At 48.1% G+C, this 18,735-nt stretch overlaps 1 protein-coding gene across 1 annotated transcript in view; it reads left to right on the top strand.

The window, feature by feature from the left end:
• DPP3 (dipeptidyl peptidase 3) overlaps positions 1-18,735 on the top strand; it is a 173,825-nt gene that overhangs the window by 112,716 nt on the left and 42,374 nt on the right. The window contains exon 14 of the mRNA XM_063945092.1: positions 14,710-14,830. Within this exon, the coding sequence (XP_063801162.1) occupies positions 14,710-14,830 (121 nt within the window). The remainder of the gene's footprint in view (positions 1-14,709; positions 14,831-18,735) is intronic.

Genomic DNA, 18,735 nt, shown 5'->3' with positions numbered 1-18,735 from the left:
TTCTCCTACTCGCATTTTCACAACTGTTTTACCAGTCGACGTCTGCAAGGCAGAAGCCCTCAGGGCATCAGTCAGGTCCCTTCTGGCATCTAATGTTATCGTCCAGGTCCCCTCCCCAGAGAGAAGTGGGGTTTTACTCCAACCTGTTTCTAGTTCAGAAATCGGATGGTTCCTTCCATCCCATCTTCAACCTCGAGACTCTAAATCTGCACCTCATAATACACAGATTCAGGATTGAATCACTACGCTCCATCATGCAGACCTTGCAGGCAGGTGATTACATGGCCTTCTTGCACATCCAGGATCCCTACTTACATATACCCATACGGGGAGGATCATCAACTCTTCCTTCGGTTTGCTGTACAGAAGAATCACCTCCAGTTTTGGCTTTGCCTTTTGGACTTTCAAAAGCACAACGAGTCTTCACAAAAGTCATGGCCGTGATGGTGTACGATCTTTGGTGCGGGGGGGAGGAAAGGGTTCAATTTGGTGCCGCACAGGACTATTTGAATAATCTTCATAATGGGCTCTTGTAAAGTTTGTCCCTTGTAAACCAACAGTGCATGTACATGAGAGATGCCTGAAATAGGTATCCAAGGAATTAGTTTGGTTGGTGGTGCACCCAGAGTCAGTGATGCATATCGAGGTTTCAAAAGGAAAAAGAAAGACTCTGTGTTGGGGCACTCTTTAAAATAAAACTTAACTTTTAATTAGTATGCGTTAAAATTTGAAATACACAAACAGACACACATATAGTACACTGAGGGAGGTTATGGGTTAAACCTTCCTCATATGATATCATGAATCTATAACCCATATTTGGGAAGACAAATTGCAGATTCTAAAATATCAAAAACTAGGAGTAATACATTTTAGGTGTTAGTGGCACTAAGGTGAAAATATCACAAATTCAAGGTTACAAATAACCGAAGATTCAAATATGTAACACAGTGGCATATAATGAGGAAAATAAGACTAAAATTTAGTAAGTTTTTGAATGTCAACTGTTCTAGTATCTCCTGGTAAAGATTAATTGGCCATTTAAAGAGCTATGACCTTCAAATTTATATGTTTTATACAGATCTCTGTCAAATAGATTATCATAAGAAAGGAAATATGAATGAAGAGGGTGGGGGTCAAATGTTGCTCCACCACTTCTGCTGTCCACACAGATTTAGGAGTGTTATATTACTGCACCCAATATTCCCTAGTGGTCTCCCTTCTAGGTACTAATGGAGCTCTCACTGCTTAGCTTCCAAGATCAGGCGAGATTGGGCGTGACCAGTGAGATATGACAGCAGTGATCGCGCCGAGCGAAAAAAATTGTGGGTCCCAGGGACCCCTCACTTTAGAAAATTGGGGTCCTATTTCACCATTTCTGGGTCTATTAACATATTATTGGTGGGGAAGGGGGGAGCATGCCGTTGTTGGGACAGTGCTGGGGGGGGGGCAAGGAGGAGGCTAGGGACAGGCAGTGCAGAAGGTAAGGTGTGGGTAAGGGTAGATAGCAGCTGGAGCAGTATTGAAGGGCAAGAAGGGGGTTGGAGGCAGGCAGCACTGGGGTTAGGGAGGTTGTAAGGGTGGATAGCAGTTATGCAGTGCTGGGGCAAGGAGAGGGTTACATGCAGACAGTGCTGTAGGGTAGGGAGGGGGTATGGGTAGATAGCAGTTTAAGCAGTACTGGAAGCAAGTTGAGGGTTAAGGGCAGGTAGCAAAGGGGTAAGGGTAGATAGTTGGGGTTGTACTGGGGCAAGGAGAGGGTTAAGGAGAGCCAGTACTGTGGGCAGTGCTGGGGGTAGGGAGGGGTAAAATTTAGCAGCTCGCCTCCCTCTTCAGGATTCAGCTTACCTGAACGCTGCAGCCCTCCCTAGGACACCTCCACCGTGATCGCCTTGTCCAGCCTCCTGAACACTGTCCTGCAGGTGACTCTCTCATGCTCTTGATTTCCTCCTTCGGCTGCCTGCAGGGTTGTGCATGGGGGGATCCATGAGCTGCGAGGCTGGGGGTGCACATCTCGGGACTGTATGCCCGTATCTCTCGTGGGGCGTCAGCCCACAATAGTGCCACGGTCGGGTGCTGTTGAAGCAGGGGCAACCTTGTCCAAGGACCATCAGCGGAGGAGCTCCACAGTAGGGCAGGGTGACTGTGGAGCCGAGGATGGGAGCTCTATGAGAATGCGAGCATCCCCGGTTCCTTTTTGAAGCATGCCAAAGGAAATCCTCTGCACTTGGCTGGCTGGTGCAGCAGCCAATGCATGCAGAAGTGAAGGCACCAATGGCTGGCTCTTCCACAATTTCTTAAGTCCCCAGGAGACCTCCCCCCCCCCCCCCCCCCCCCCCCCCCCTGCCACCGCGGGATCACAGAGCACACCAGTGGCGGATCTTGAGTGGTGGGCCCAAGTGCAAAAATATGCATTGGGGGCCCCCCTCCTCCCAACCCCAAGTTCATGATATCCTACACAGCAGTGTATATTAATACATTATTCAATGGTATATTGTGTGTTTTTTACGTGTCTAGTTTATATGGGTCTAGTTTTATCAATAAATATTTAGTTGGTACTGTATAGAAAGAAGCTTCCAGTTTTAATTATCACACAGCAGATACATTTACAGTATATATGCACAAAGGGCCGCTGGCAGCCAATGTAATTTCCTGGAACACGTTCCCTGCCTTTAAGCAGTACTGTGCATTCATGTTGCACATGCTATATCACTGCTGTAACCCCTTAATACATACTCTCCACTATATGTCACTGCTGGAAATTTAAAAAAAAAGAAAATGAATAATATATATACATAAATGTATGTAGAGTGGAGAGTATGTATTAAGAGCTTACAGCAGTAAAATAATATTTGCAACATGAATGCACAGTACTGCTTAAAGGCAGGGAATATTTTCCAGGGAATTACATTGGCTACCTGCGGGCGTTTGTGCAGAGCGCCCACCTAGAAATGCCATTGCTACGTCCTAGGTCTCATGACGTCACTGCCGCCCTTACCTCATTGTTTAGGTGCATCAGCTCCTGACGTCCCAACTTCTGCGCTGGGGCCGGTCACTACATTGTGGCATCAGAACCCCTGCAACAACGTCAGGAGAAGGAGAGGAGATGGGGAGGAGAATGCTCCCCTCCTGTCGGACCGCTTCCTCCTTCTTTGCGGCAGCGTACTGTAATGAGTTTGTCTGACTCGTTATTACTAATAGTACTGCTGCTGTCAATACCGCTGTGGTCCCTTTCAGTGCTGCGGGCCCCGGTTGCATCGCTAATAGCCCCCAAGACCCCCCTGCTCATCCCCTTGCCTGGACACCGAGCACACCGCGGGGACACTAACACATCTGCCACTCACGCCTGCAGCCTGCCACTGCCAGAGCCCTGAGCATACGGACCCCCCGGCCGCAGTAACACGAAGCTGCCACTGACCGTCACGCCCGCCTGAGCGCCGCTGATCATCAGGATCCGCCTCCGCCAGCTGATGGATAAGTTAGAATTCCTCCCTCACCACTGCAGAAACACTTTAGCCGCGGGCCCTCCGTGCTGAGCTGCCACTCCAAGTCCAGCCAAGCTGCAGCAGAGCGCGTCCCAGGGACCCGGCCACTTTTTAAATGCGAGTCCCCAGTCCTCAAATCAGGGTAAAATACGCGCTATAGCGCGTTTTTGCGAACACTGTGACAGTAATATCCCAAGAGTAGTGAATGAGAGTGTTTGGTTATTGACGCCCACCAAAGGAAAGGCACTTCTGCGGGGGGGAGGGTCAGGATTCTGTATCTGCACCTCACCCTAACCTTGTTGCAAACCCACGTTTGGTTGATCATTGGCGCAAATCCAGTCTTACCAGGAACAAGTTGGTTTCCATTCAGTGTAGTATGGGTTGTCTGTTCCGCACCAACTACATGATATATAGAAGTAGCATGAGTAATATACAGATCGAGTATCCCTTATCCAAAATCCCACATTTTTGGTTCCCCTACTAAGATAATGACTCATATTTATATTTTTATATATATATATATATATATATATATATATATATATATATATGTAATATTATATCCTATATATACACATAATATATATTTAATCATCTCAGTAGGGGACCCAAAAATGTGGGATCTAGAATTTTGCATAAGGGATACTCAACCTGTATTACAACCAATGTAAACAATGCTAATAGATCAATTTACAGCATTAACGTATTGGTGGTGGTCACAAAAACTTTTTGTAGGTCGCACTACAATAATAGATTATGGAAAGAAAAAACAAAAATGACTCACTTCGGGAGCACTCTTCAAAATAAATGTCAACAAACATAAATCGAAATAATGTGCTGGTCAATTGTCTAAAACTTAACATTTATTCTGTTTGTACATTAAATTAAAGACTTGTCGTCAGACATAGCTTAAAAATCTTGATTGCACCAATAATTTATAGGTTAAAGATAAAAATGGTGAAAATAAGTTGTTGGATGCTATATCCAAATTAAGCTCTATATTATCAACCTGTGATGAGGGTGAAGATGAGTAAAGTATTCATCCAAATAATGCCCACAGTACCCAGTTTTCCTAGGTGGTCTCCCATCCAAGTATTGAGCAGGCCTATCCTGCTTGGCTTCCGAAATTGGACAGGATAGTGCGTATTAAGGATAGTATGGCCGTAGCGTAGGCAGTTATTTGAAGATGATAGGGAAAAAATAAAGACAAAGAACCCACTTCTGCTGTCTGTACTTTGCCTGGTTTCAGAATAATGAAATAATGGTCCCAGGCCTCTTCCAGATGAGAGTGTTGGAAAAAGAGAATACAGGTTGAGTATCCCATATCCAAATATTCCGAAATACAGAATTTTTTGAGTGAGAGTGAAATAGTGAAACCTTTGTTTTCTGATGGCTCAATGTATACAAACTTTGTTTAATACACAAAGTTATTAAAAATATTGTATTAAATGACCTTCAGGCTGTGTATAATGTGTATATAAAACATAAATGAATTGTGTGAATGTACACACAGTTTGTTTAATGCACAAAGTTATTAAAAATATTGGCTAAAATTACCTTCAGGCTGTGTGTATACATGAAACAAATGTATTCTGTGCTTAAACTTGGGTCCCATCATAATGATAACTCATTATGGTATGCAATTATTCCAAAATATGGAAAAATCCAATATCCAAAATACTTCTGGTCCCAAGCATTTTGGATAAGGGATACTCAACCTGTAATTGGAGGGTGTCAATAAAAGCTCTGGTTATGCTATTCCGTTCCCAGGTTTGAAGGAAGAAAAGACACTTCTGCTTTCTCTTGTGACTGCAGAATGTTCACGGAAGAGAGCAAAGCTCACGTCAGTACTGCTGTCAGCCAGATGAGCGAGTGATAGAATACTGGTAATTTTTCACAGGTGATCTGGGCAGTACTATGATTAGGTGGTCATAATGCAACTGTATCATTTAAGCATAAATAAAGCGTATGCTCAGGCAAAATATTTTGGAAACATAATGATAATAAATATTGATAGGTATAGAGTATGTCTGTCAGTAGCACAAGAAGAAAAAAAAAGCACATACAAGCAAAAAAAAGTGTAAGTTAATGTATTAATCTCTGTCAGATCTGACATATAAGAATACAAAACAGCAGGAATCAAATGTATCTACCATCACCTGGTGAAAGCATACTTAATCTGTGCAGATATTAACCGTATCAATTAATGAATAAATATTCAAGATAAGCTGTTAATGACACTCAATAATCAGGTACATGGGGAAGTCATCTCCCAGCAGAACAAGCAAAATCCATGTTTTGAATATCATTCAAATATACCTATCATAAAAATTATAGGTTTTATGCTGTACTGCGCATCAAATAAGTTACCATAAGATATAAGTGAGTAAGAGTGCTGCAAATGAAAATGCAAAAGCATTGCAAAACATATAAATAGCTCCTCATATAGGTAAGTTTCTCCTTCATCCACTAGGGGCCACTGGAGCGTAGTTACAATAGGGAATAGTAGGCAGTAATTGGGAGCTGGCACTTTAAAAAAAAATCTAACCCTGTGGCTAGCTCCTCCCCTACTATCTCCCCTCCAAGCCAGTCTTAGTTTAGTGCCCAAGGGAGCTGGTTCACTTGGGTTTAGCTGAAGAAATTTTTATTTTTTCTTTATTATTTTATTTTTTCTAACTTACACTCACAGACTGGCAGCTCTGCCACTGCCAGTCTGCACCGTGGGAGCTGCCGGCGGGGTCCCATCGCAGCTGCGTGCGGCTCGGGATGGGCCCCGGCTGAGGGAGACACTGAGCTCTCCTGAGTTGGCGGACACCGCTGCGTGCGGCGCGTGTTGTGGCCACTCCATCCAGCAGAAGATTCCGGCAGCACGGCAGCGGTGAGTATCTGACGGCCGGACACCACTGCGTGCGGCGTGTGTCGGGGCCACCCTCCACCACTGAAAGCTGTGTATATTCCCCCCACCCAGACTGTTGGGATGAAGGGGTGACAAGGGGGTTTTGAAGACTTGATTTTATCATTGGTGACACAGTGACTGAGCACTATCATGGCGCAGGGGAATCATCACCTGCACTCCATACAGTGAGACCCAGGTTTGAATCCGACCTGCTCAGTTTCCCTTACACTAACAACACCCTCCCCCTTCCCCCCACCTCGGATTATTCATTTTTTATTTATTTATTTAAAAAAAAAAAAAAAGTAGTAATGTGCCGCGCTCCCGCTCGCCCGCCCGCCAGCCGCCCGCTCTCCTCACTGCTCGGATCCCCGCCAGCGCGGCTCACAGAGCCGCTACAGGGATCCGAAATAAGCACTGCAGTTTTAAATTTGGCGCGTCAAGGAGGGGGGCGGGGCTTAATCCCGCTCTGCGCGCCCGGAAGTACAGCGCGCTGGGGACCCGTTCTTTTCCTGTCAGCAGCAGCGCGGGACGGAGGCCACGCGACCACACAAAAGTAGTTACAGTGGGGAAGGGGGGCACTCGGGGGCACTACAGGTACGAGATTTGTTTATGCCAGCCTGTCACTGCACACAGTATCGTGCAGGACAGATAGGCTGCTGTGGCTACATTCTTTTCCCTGCTTCCCTCCCCTCCCTCCCATTCTGCCTATAACTGTTTTCCTGTGGGGGAAGGTTATCAAGTTTAGGTGCTGCCATGGCCACTAAAGGCTCCAAGGCAGCTCAAAAGCAGGGTCAAGGTTTAGGTGAGGAGTCACAGCAATCAGCCCAGCCCTCCTCAGAACCCCAGAGCGCCCCGACATGGACGACACAGCTCACAGAGGTGATGTCCCTGCTGACTGGGGAACTTAAAGCCTCTCGGAAAGATAGAGAGGCGGCCCAGTTCCGACAGCTTGTCCCGATACCAGCGCCAGAACCTGCATGGGCAGTCTCATTGGCAAAGTCAGTGGAAGGGCTTTCCAGGGCTGTAATCCCTTCCCAAGCCCCGTCCTTTAGTCCCCCCCAACAGGCTGCAAAAAAGAGATTGCTAGCCTCGGTGTTACAGGACTTTGACGATGATATGCCTCAATTAGATGAGGCGGACGTAGATGTACAGGATATACAGGATGTGGATATCCAGGATACTGGGAACGATCAGGTATATGGGGACTCTGAACCAGTAGCTCAGGGTATAGAGGCTCTTATTACTGCTATTCGATCAGTCTTACAGGTGGAGGAGACGGAAGACATCTTACGCCCTTCAAGGTTTGGCACCGACCAATACCTGCCGGTGACTTTTCCAGTTTCGGAGGAGCTGGATGCGCTTATAACAACAGCCTGGAAGCATCCAGACACGAAATTTCAGGTATCAAGGAAAATGTTGTCTTCCTATCCTTTTCCCGCAGGTAGCAGAACGCGCTATGAGAACTCTCCGATCGTGGATCCTTCGGTGTCTCATCTGTCCAAAAAGACGGTCCTGCCTGTTCCGGGGGCAACTTCTCTTAAGGAGGCGTCAGATAGGAAGTTGGAGTCTACCTTAAAGAATATTTACTCTGCGGCAGGGGTTTTGCAGCGCCCGGCCCAGGTAGGTTGTTGGGTCAACAAGGCAATCGAAGCTTGGGCGGAACAATTGTCCTCTGGAATTCGTGACGAATTACCGGCGGATCAATTGATAGACTTGGCAGAACACATCCGTGAATCAGCCCTTTATCTTTGCGAAGCGTCCAAGGACATAGGTGTTCTTGGAGCTAGAATTTCCGCTTTAACAATCGCGGCCCGCAGAGCGCTATGGCTCAGGCATTGGCATGCGGATACGGAATCCAAAAGGGCGGCAGAGGCATTACCCTTTACGGGTGAGGTTCTGTTTGGTAAGGATCTGGATGCCTGGATCTCTACGGCCACGGGGGGTAGGTCGTCTTATCTTCCTTCTGCTGCTCCAGCCGCTCGCAGACCATATAGGGGTCCCTCTTTTCGATCCTTTCGTGCCCCTTCCAGGTTTCGAGGACAGGCCAGGGGTGGGGCTTCTACCTTCCGTGGCCATAGAGGTAGAGGCGGCGGCAGGGGTAGAGGTTCCGCAGCCTCAGCCCAGTCAGACGTTAAGTCTTCTGGCACTGCCACCGCATGACGGGCCTTCCTCCCACCTGGGAGATCACAGGGTGGGAGCTCGTTTGTGGGATTTCAAGGAGGTCTGGATACAGTCCTGCCCAGATGCCTGGGTCCGGGATCTCATCACTTGCGGTTACAAGCTCGTATTTCAGGAACAACCACCCCAGCGGTTCTTTACCACGGGTTTGCCAGTTTCCGACAACCGGGGAGTTGCCTTACAAACCGCGGTCCAGAAGCTTCTGTCTGCAAGGGTTGTGATCCCTGTTCCCTCGCATCATCGAAAACAGGGCTATTACTCAAGCCTGTTTCTAGTACCGAAGCTGGACGGCTCAGTCAGACCAATCCTGAACTTGAAAGATCTCAATCCGTATTTGAAGGTGTTCAGGTTCAAGATGGAGTCCCTCCAGTCTGTTATTGCGGGGTTGGAAAAAGACGAGTTTCTGGCATCCTTGGACATCAAGGACGCATACTTGCATGTTCCCATTTGGCCTCCTCACCAGGCTTTTCTCCGGTTCGCAATACAGGACGCTCATTTACAGTTCCAGGCCCTTCCTTTCGGTCTCTCTTCTGCTCCCAGAGTGTTCACAAAGATCATGGCGGTCATGATGGCCCTGCTTCGGAAGCAGGGTGTGACAATTGTTCCCTATCTGGACGATCTGCTAATAAAAGCAAGCTCAGCAGAACGGTTACTTCAGAATATCCGGATGACACAGGACCTTCTAATCCGACACGGGTGGGTCCTGAATTTTCCGAAGTCTCACTTATGTCCCGCACAACGGCTGTTGTTTCTGGGAATGATTCTCGACACAGTCCATCAGAGGATTTTCCTTCCGCGGGACAAGATACTTTCTCTGCAGACACTGGTAAGACTGGTCCTTCAACACCGTCGGGTGTCAGTATATCTGTGCATTCGCCTGCTGGGAAAGATGGTAGCAGCGTTCGAGGCTCTTCCGTACGGTCGCTTCCACTCTCGACCGTTTCAGCTATGTCTTCTAAATCAGTGGTCAGGATCTCATCTGTTCCTTCATCAGCGGGTGACGCTATCTCCAAAGGCACGGTCATCGCTGCTCTGGTGGCTCCAGTCGACCCATCTGTTGGAAGGAAGACGGTTCGGCATATGGGATTGGACTCTCCTCACCACGGACGCCAGTCTGCGAGGCTGGGGAGCAGTGACCCTGGGACATCGGTTTCAGGGGCGCTGGTCAATCCACGAATCCGCTCTCCACATAAACATCCTCGAACTAAGGGCGGTGTACAACGCCCTGCTGCAGGCACATCACCTCTTGCGAGGTCAAGCGGTCAGAGTTCAGTCCGACAACGCCACGACGGTAGCATACATCAACCGTCAGGGCGGCACTCGCAGCCGCGCAGCGATGAGGGAAGTCACCAACATCCTTCTCTGGGCGGAGAAGTATGCCCTGTCCTTCTCGGCAATATTCATTCCGGGAGTGGACAATTGGGAAGCCGACTATCTAAGCCGGCAGGACATGCACCCGGGAGAATGGTCACTACATCCCCAGGTGTTTTGGCAACTGGTCCGCCGGTGGGGAAAACCACAGATCGATCTCATGGCGTCCCGCCTGAACCATCAGTTGCCTCTTTACTACTCTCGGACGAGGGACCCGGCGGCGGCGGGCGTGGATGCTCTCACGGCTCCTTGGAATTTCCAGTTTGTTTACCTCTTTCCTCCGTTTCCACTGTTGCCGAAGGTTCTGCAACGCATCAAGAGAGAAGGCGCTCTGGTTCTCCTAGTGGCTCCAGATTGGCCGTGCAGGGTTTGGTACTCCGCTCTACATCTGTTGTCGGTGGCCGAGCCTTGGCCCCTACCACTACGAGACGACCTTCTACAACAGGGTCCTTTTTGTTATCCAGACTTACGCAGGCTACGTTTGACGGCGTGGCTGTTGAGAAAGCCATCTTGACAAGGAAGGGGATTCCTCGTACAGTAATACCTACTATGCTTCGGGCTAGGAAGTCGGTTACATCTTCTCACTACTACCGCATTTGGAAGGCTTACGTAGCATGGTGTGAACGTCGAGAATATTCCCCTTCCGTGTATAGCTTAGCTCGTCTTCTCCGTTTTTTGCAGGCGGGTTTTTCAGCAGGCCTAAGACTGGGCTCACTAAAAGTGCAGGTCTCTGCTCTTTCGGTTTACTTCCAGAAACGGTTAGCCTTGCTGCCTGAGGTTCAGACCTTCTTTCAGGGGGTTCTTCGAATACAGCCTCCCTTCCGTCCTCCGACAGCGCCATGGGACCTCAGTCTGGTCCTGTCCTTTCTACAGTCTTCATTGTTTGAGCCCCTGGAATCAGTAGAAATAAAATATCTCACCTGGAAGGTGGTTCTGCTCCTGGCGCTGGCTTCAGCTAGACGAGTGTCAGAACTAGGGGCTCTCTCTTGCAGGTCTCCTTACCTGGTGTTTCATGCGGATAGGGCCGAGCTTCGTACTCGTATGTCCTTTCTACCAAAAGTGGTGTCTGATTTTCACATCAATCAGCCGCTTGTAGTACCGGCCCTCTCAGGGGACTCTCCGGATGTGAGATCATTGGACGTTGTAAGAGCGCTCAAGATCTATGTTGATAGGACTTCGGCTATTCGGAAGTCTGATTCCTTATTTGTGCTGTACGACGCTGCCCGCCGGGGTTGGCCGGCCTCTAAGCAGACCTTGTCTCGATGGATCCGACTGACCATCAGACAAGCTTATTTGGCGGCTTCTCGGGAACCTCCATCTTCCATTTCAGCACACTCCACACGCTCTGTGGGACCTTCTTGGGCGGCTGCCCGGGAGGTCTCTATGACTACTTTATGTCGGGCGGCTACTTGGTCCGGCCGTCATACGTTTGTCAAATTCTACAAGTTTGACACTTTTGCGGCCTCTGCATCCCACTTTGGCAGAGCGGTTTTACAGGACTCTCAGCGCTCTCCCACCCGTTCTGGGAGCTCTGGGACGTCCCCATTGTAACTACGCTCCAGTGGCCCCTAGTGGATGAAGGAGAAATCAGGATTTTGGTACTTACCGATAAATCCCTTTCTCCGATTCCACAGGGGCCACTGGACGCCCGCCCAGCGCTGTTCCTCCTTGTTGTTTTTTGCTTAACGGTTTGCGGTTCAATTAATGACCGCGTGTTGAGTTCAGGTTATCCTGTTTATTATTAGGTTCAATTCCAGGGTTAGTTTGGGTTATCCTGGTTGAGTAGACGTCAATAACCTCCTCTACCTTATGATTTTCTCCATTACAGCTCTCCTTGGGCACGGTTTTACGTAGACTGGCTTGGAGGGGAGATAGTAGGGGAGGAGCTAGCCACAGGGTTAGAATTTTTTTTTTAAAGTGCCAGCTCCCAATTACTGCCTACTATTCCCTATTGTAACTACGCTCCATTGGCCTCTGTGGAATCGGAGAAAGGGATTTATCGGTAAGTACCAAAATCCTGATTTTTGCAGAAAGTCAGCATCTGAATCAGCAGAAACTGCAGGGGATAAATATCCCAATAATGTGCAGTTATATCTAATTAAAGATGCCGTGCTTTGTCAAGCGCGGCATCTTCAACACAAGGCAGTGAAGGTGCAATCGGACAATGTGACCACAGTCACCTATATGAATAAGAAAATACATTGATACTTAAGGACCAATGATAAGGAGCGCTTTAAAAGGTTATAAAGACATTTTTAATTAAATATACATGTAATGTCACAATTTTCATTAAAAAACGATCTCTGTACAGATAAATAGGGTGGACTGATATCATTAAGAAATAATGATCATATGTATGAACAGTGGTAGTTCAGTATAATTTAAAGACTTTCCAATGGAGAATAGCAGTTGCCGTTCAGGTAAGTGTAATTGGTATTAGCCTGAGTACGCTATGCTCAGACCCCCGATGCTTCTATGGAAAGTTCTCACCCCTAATGTCTGAAAGGAGTAATCCTCTGTGAATCTCTCCCGGGACTCGTGAGCTCAGCCCTGTGCCGCGCAAGATAGCAGTTCTTATATCTTTTAGCACGGCAGCGGCATTCTTTGGCAGCGTCGGGTTCTGTTAGCAGTCATGGTGAGGTGGCCCCTAGGTGGATGCTTTTAGGAAGACTTGATGTGGTCAATTTACCAGAGCTGGCGGTCACGGCAGAGTTTCCACTAGGATAAGATTTTCACAACTTTCACAGCAGTTACGGCCGCCGAGGCGGGTATTACCGGAGCTAGCAGTCACGACAGGACTTCCACTGGGGGGAGGGCGTACATGGCTTACAAGTAGTCTGACTACCGGTGCAGGAGTGCACACATATGTCTGATCCCTCTACGCGTTTCTCTGCTATAATGATTTGGCGGTTTCCTCAGGAGGTGTATACAGGTGTCTCAGTTAGGTGAATATTTAAACTAGCTTCAACCAATGAGAGAGTTCACATTTCATAGATACACCTGTACATCCTTATGAAATGTGAACTTTCCCATATGGCTTTAACGGGGTGGCTATTCAGACCAGACCCTGCTCTGTGTCAGGAAGCCCTCCTCTGCAAAGTTCTATAATCCCATCTGGTCAGCCTACTTCTATTGGTGTTCCACCCGTGCATGTGATCCTTTATGATGTCGCCTTTCCTGGATTCTGTCTTTCCTTCAGACTGGTTAGGACCTGGGTCTGCAACTGTCTTACTTTAAAAGTGCAGGTGTCTGCCCTCCTGGACCCTTTTCTAGTGCATAGTGGCCATTTTGCCAGCAGTTCAAATTTTTCTTCAGGGTCCTGCTTATTCAGCCACTGGTGGTTCCCTCAGAGTTACCTTGGGACCTGAATCTAGTACTGCGAGCTCTGCAGCAACCCCCCTTTTAAGGCTTTGTCCTCTGTTGAACTACATTGGCTCGCATGTCAGACTGTCTTATTAGGCATTGCGTTAGCACGTAGGGTCTATAATTTTGGTGCCCTATCTCACCCTTTCTGATTTTCCACCCAGATCGTGCTGTTCTATGTAGCCGCATGCACTACCTTCCTAAAGTAGTTTCCCGTTTCCATCTCAGTCAGGAAATCATAGTTACTACTTTTCAGACTCCAGGCGCTTCTTCCTCAGATTCGTCACTAATCACTCTGGATGTGGCCTGAACTCTCCGTACTGATGTTGATCGCACAAAGGACCTTCGTAGCTCTGATTCATTTTGTTCAGTATGATTTAACTAGACATGGCTGACTGGCCTCTAAGTACACCTTGGCCCACAGGTTGCATCTGACGATTTGTCATGCCTAAACACTAGCAATTAATCCGGTTCCCCCTTCGGTGCTTGCTTATTTCACAAGGTCGGTAGGGTCCTCCTAGTTGGCTCGCCGCAACTCTGTAAGGCGGACACATGGTCTGCACTTTCAGCAAAAACTATAGTTTTGACATCATTGCCTCCTCTGATACTGGATTTGGGAACAGGGTCTTAAGAGCAGCACAGAAGCATTCCCTCCCTTAAGGGATCAGCTTTGGGATGTACCAAGGTCTCCAGTGTCCCCATAGATGATAGGAAAAAAAAGGACTTTGGTTCTTACCTGTAAAATCTTTTTTTTCGGAGGCAATGGGGAACACTGGGCGCCCGCTAAGGTTTTGGCACTGTTCCGTTGTAGCCTTTGTGTCTGTGTGCTGTTTTTTTCTGCTCTTTCATTTCCCGGTCCTTGGGCTTGTTAAGTTTAGTTGGCTTGCCTGGGCAGGGATGGGGTATTGGGTGGGTTGTCTGTGCTGCAGTCAGAAGGCGTTAACCATTTGGCGCCAAAGACTTATGCAGCTCCACTATACCCGAGATCTCCAGTGTCCCCCATGGACTTCAAAAAAAGGATTTTACGGGTAATAACCCAAATCCTCTCTTTCAGACTAAAGCGGTCTTACATCACTGTGGGGAGTAGTGATTTACAAGTCTGGCTAGCAGAGGGGCAGATTCTCTACGTAACAAAGTGCTCTGTATAGATAGAATTCACACACATGGGAGCTGTCAGTGATGTAACGGGAAGCAGAACTCACATTCTATGATTCCAATTTCCATATGTCACAGCTCATCTAGCCACTGTCTGTTTTTTTTTTGGACATGGAGAGTAATGTTTTATATTTTGTTTTGTACCAGGATAGTAAAAATAGGAAGTCTGGTTTAGAATTAAAAGTATATTAGTCTTCATACTTCACATATGAAAATGTTGCGTTAGTGTTTAATGGTAATCTAATTCATGGCACATTGCAGGATATTTGGCCATGAAGCTCAGGAAGCACAGGATGTTTTGTATGTAAACTGGCTGAACATGGTCCGAGCAGGATTGATGGGATTGGAGTTCTATACACCAGAGACTGGCCGCTGGAGGCAGGTTTGTATTAACATTCTGGCTGCATATAAAACCAACACAATCTATACATATAATAAAACTGTAAGGGTTGTATCTGTACATATAAATCTTTTTTTTTTTTTTTAAGAAATATACTTCTAGGGATTGTTTATGGACTATGGAGATGGAAAAAATGAGGGGTTATTTTTGTCTATCCTGGCATCACGCAAAAACTACTCGATGAATTTGTATTGCGTATTCACTATTGTATAGTGGCCTAGACAATAAAAAAAAAAATTATATTTCTCTGACGTCCTAGTGGATGCTGGGAACTCCGTAAGGACCATGGGGAATAGCGGCTCCGCAGGAGACTGGGCACAAAAGTAAAAGCTTTAGGACTACCTGGTGTGCACTGGCTCCTCCCCCTATGACCCTCCTCCAAGCCTCAGTTAGATTTTTGTGCCCGGCCGAGAAGGGTGCACACTAGGGGCTCTCCTGAGCTTCTTAGTGAAAGTTTTAGTTTTAGGTTTTTATTTTCAGTGAGACCTGCTGGCAACAGGCTCACTGCATCGAGGGACTAAGGGGAGAAGAAGCGAACTCACCTGAGTGCAGAGTGGATTGGGCTTCTTAGGCTACTGGACACCATTAGCTCCAGAGGGACCGAACACAGGCCCAGCCTCGGAGCTCGGTCCCAGAGCCGCGCCGCCGGCCCCCTTACAGAGCCAGAAGCAAGAAGAGGTCCGGAAAAATCGGCGGCAGAAGACATCAGTCTTCAACAAGGTAGCGCACAGCACTGCAGCTGTGCGCCATTGTTACTCAGGCACACTTCACACTCCGGTCACTGAGGGTGCAGGGCGCTAGGGGGGGGGCGCCCTGAGCAGCAATGTAAAACACCTTGACTGGCATAAATACATCACATATAACCCCCAGGGCTATATGGATGTATTTTAACCCCTGCCAGAACTCACCAAAAAAGCGGGAGAAAAGGCCGCCGAGAAGGGGGCGGAGCCTATCTCCTCAGCACACGGTCGCCATTTTCCATCACAGCTCCGCTGGAAGGACGTCTCCCTGACTCTCCCCTGCAGTCCTGCACTACAGAAAAGGGTAAAAAAGAGAGGGGGGGCACTAATTTGGCGCAAGTTTAATACAAACAGCAGCTATAAGGGAAAAGCACATTTTTATAGTGGCATTCCGGTATATATATAGCGCTCTGGTGTGTGCTGGCATACTCTCCCTCTGTCTCCCCAAAGGGGTAGTGGGGTCCTGTCCTCTATCAGAGCATTCCCTGTGTGTGTGCGGTGTGTCGGTACGATTGTGTCGACATGTTTGAGGAGGAAAATGAGATGGAGGCGGAGCAATTGCCTATTATACAGTTGTCCCCCCCTGGGGAGTCGATACGCTTATGGAAGGAATTGCGTGACAGTGTCAGCTCTTTACGACAGACAGTTGACGACATGAGACAGCCGGCTAATCAGCTTGTGCCTGTCCAGGGGTCTCAAACGCCATCAGGGGCCTTAAAACGGCCGTTACCTCAAATGGCAGACACGGATACTGACTCCAGTGTCGATGATGAGGAGACAAACGTGACTTCCACTAGGGCCACACGTTACATGATTGAAGCAATGAAAAATGTATTGCATATCTCTGATAATACAAGTACCACTAAAAAGGGTATTATGTTTGGTGAGAAAAAACTGCCTGTAGTTTTTCCTGTATCCGAGGAATTAAATGAAGTGTGTGATGAGGCGTGGGTTTCCCCCGATAAAAAACTGATAATTCCTAAAAGGTTATTGGCATCGTACCCTTTCCCGCCAGAGGATAGGGCACGTTGGGAAACACCCCCTAGGGTGGATAAAGCGCTCACACGCTTGTCTAAACAGGTAGCACTACCCTCTCCTGATACGGCCGCCCTAAAGGAACCTGCCGATAGAAAGCTGGAGAATATCCTAAAATGTATATACTCTCACACGGGTGTTATACTGCGACCAGCAATCGCCTCAGCCTGGATGTGCAGTGCGGGCCTGGCGTGGTCGGATTCCCTGACTGAAAATATTGATACCCTAGATAGGGACAGTATATTACTGACTATAGAGCATTTGAAGGATGCATTTCTATATATGCCTGATGCACAGAGGGATATTTGCCGTCTGGCATCTAGAGTTAGCGCGCTGTCCATTTCTGCAAGAAGAGGTTTATGGACGCTGCAGTGGTCAGGTGATGCGGATTCTAAAAGGCACATGGAAGTATTGCCTTATAAGGGGGAGGAGTTATTTGGGGTAGGTCTATCAGACCTGGTAGCCACGGCAACTGCTGGAAAATCCACATTTTTACCCCAGGTAGCTTCTCAACCTAAGAAGACGCCGTATTATCAGGCGCAGTCCTTTCGGCCCCATAAGGGCAAGCGGGCAAAAGGCGCCTCATTTATGCCCCATGGCAGAGGGAGAGGAAAAAGGCTGCAGCAAACAGCCAGTTCCCAGGAACGAAAGCCCTCTCCCGCCTCCGCAAAGTCCTCAGCATGACGCTGGGGATTTACAAGAGGACTCAGGCACGGTGGGGGCCCGTCTCAAGAAGTTCAGTGCGCTGTGGGCCCACTCGCAAGTGGACCCCTGGATCCTTCAGGTGGTATCTCAGGGGTACAAATTGGAATTCGAGACTTCTCCCCCTCGCCGTTTCCTAAAGTCTGCCTTACCGACGTCTCCCTCAGACAGGGAGGCAGTATTGGAAGCCATTCACAAGCTGTATTCCCAGCAGGTGATAATCTGCAACAGGGAAAGGGGTACTATTCCACACTATTTGTGGTACCGAAGCCGGACGGCTCGGTGAGACCGATTTTAAACCTAAAATCCTTGAACACTTACATACAAAGGTTCAAATTCAAGATGGAGTCACTCAGAGCAGTGATTGCAAACCTGGAAGAAGGGGACTATATGGTGTCTCTGGACATCAAAGATGCTTACCTACATGTCCCAATTTACCCTTCTCACCAAGGGTACCTCAGGTTTGTGGTACAGAACTGTCACTATCAGTTTCAGACGCTGCCGTTTGGATTGTCCACGGCACCCCGGGTCTTTACCAAAGTAATGGCCGAAATGATGATACTCCTTCGAAGGAAGGGAGTTTTAGTTATCCCTTACTTGGACGATCTCCTGATAAGGGCAAGGTCCAGGGAACAGTTGGAAGTCGGAGTAGCACTATCTCAGATAGTGCTGCGCCAGCACGGTTGGATTCTCAATATTCCAAAATCGCAGCTGATCCCGACGACACGACTTCTATTCCTAGGGATGATCCTGGACACAGTCCAGAAAAAGGTGTTTCTCCCGGAGGAGAAAGCCAGGGAGTTATCCTTACTAGTCAGAAATCTCCTAAAACCAGGCCAAGTCTCAGTGCATCAATGCACAAGGGTCCTGGGAAAGATGGTGGCTTCTTACGAAGCAATCCCATTTGGCAGATTCCACGCAAGAACCTTCCAGTGGGATCTGCTAGACAAATGGTCCGGGTCGCATCTTCAGATGCATCAGCGGATACTCTTGTCACCAAGGACAAGGGTGTCTCTCCTGTGGTGGTTGCAGAGTGCTCATCTTTTAGAGGGCCGCAGTTTCGGCATTCAGGACTGGGTCCTGATGACCACGGATGCCAGCCTGAGAGGCTGGGGAGCAGTCACACAGTGAAGAAATTTCCAGGGCTTGTGGTCAAGCCTGGAGACATCACTTCACATAAATATCCTGGAGCTAAGGGCCATCTACAATGCTCTAAGCCTAGCAAGACCTCTGCTTCAAGGTCAGCCGGTGCTGATCCAGTCAGACAACATCACGGCAGTCGCCCACGTAAACAGACAGGGCGGCACAAGAAGCAGGATGGCGATGGCAGAAGCCACAAGGATTCTCCGATGGGCGGAAAATCACGTCTTAGCACTGTCAGCAGTGTTCATTCCGGAAGTGGTCAACTGG

Source organism: Pseudophryne corroboree, chromosome 11 (assembly GCF_028390025.1).
Source record: "Pseudophryne corroboree isolate aPseCor3 chromosome 11, aPseCor3.hap2, whole genome shotgun sequence".
NCBI classification, from domain to species: domain Eukaryota; kingdom Metazoa; phylum Chordata; class Amphibia; order Anura; family Myobatrachidae; genus Pseudophryne; species Pseudophryne corroboree.
Note: the sequence above shows the minus strand (reverse complement) of the source record. Positions and strands in the feature narration are given on the sequence as shown.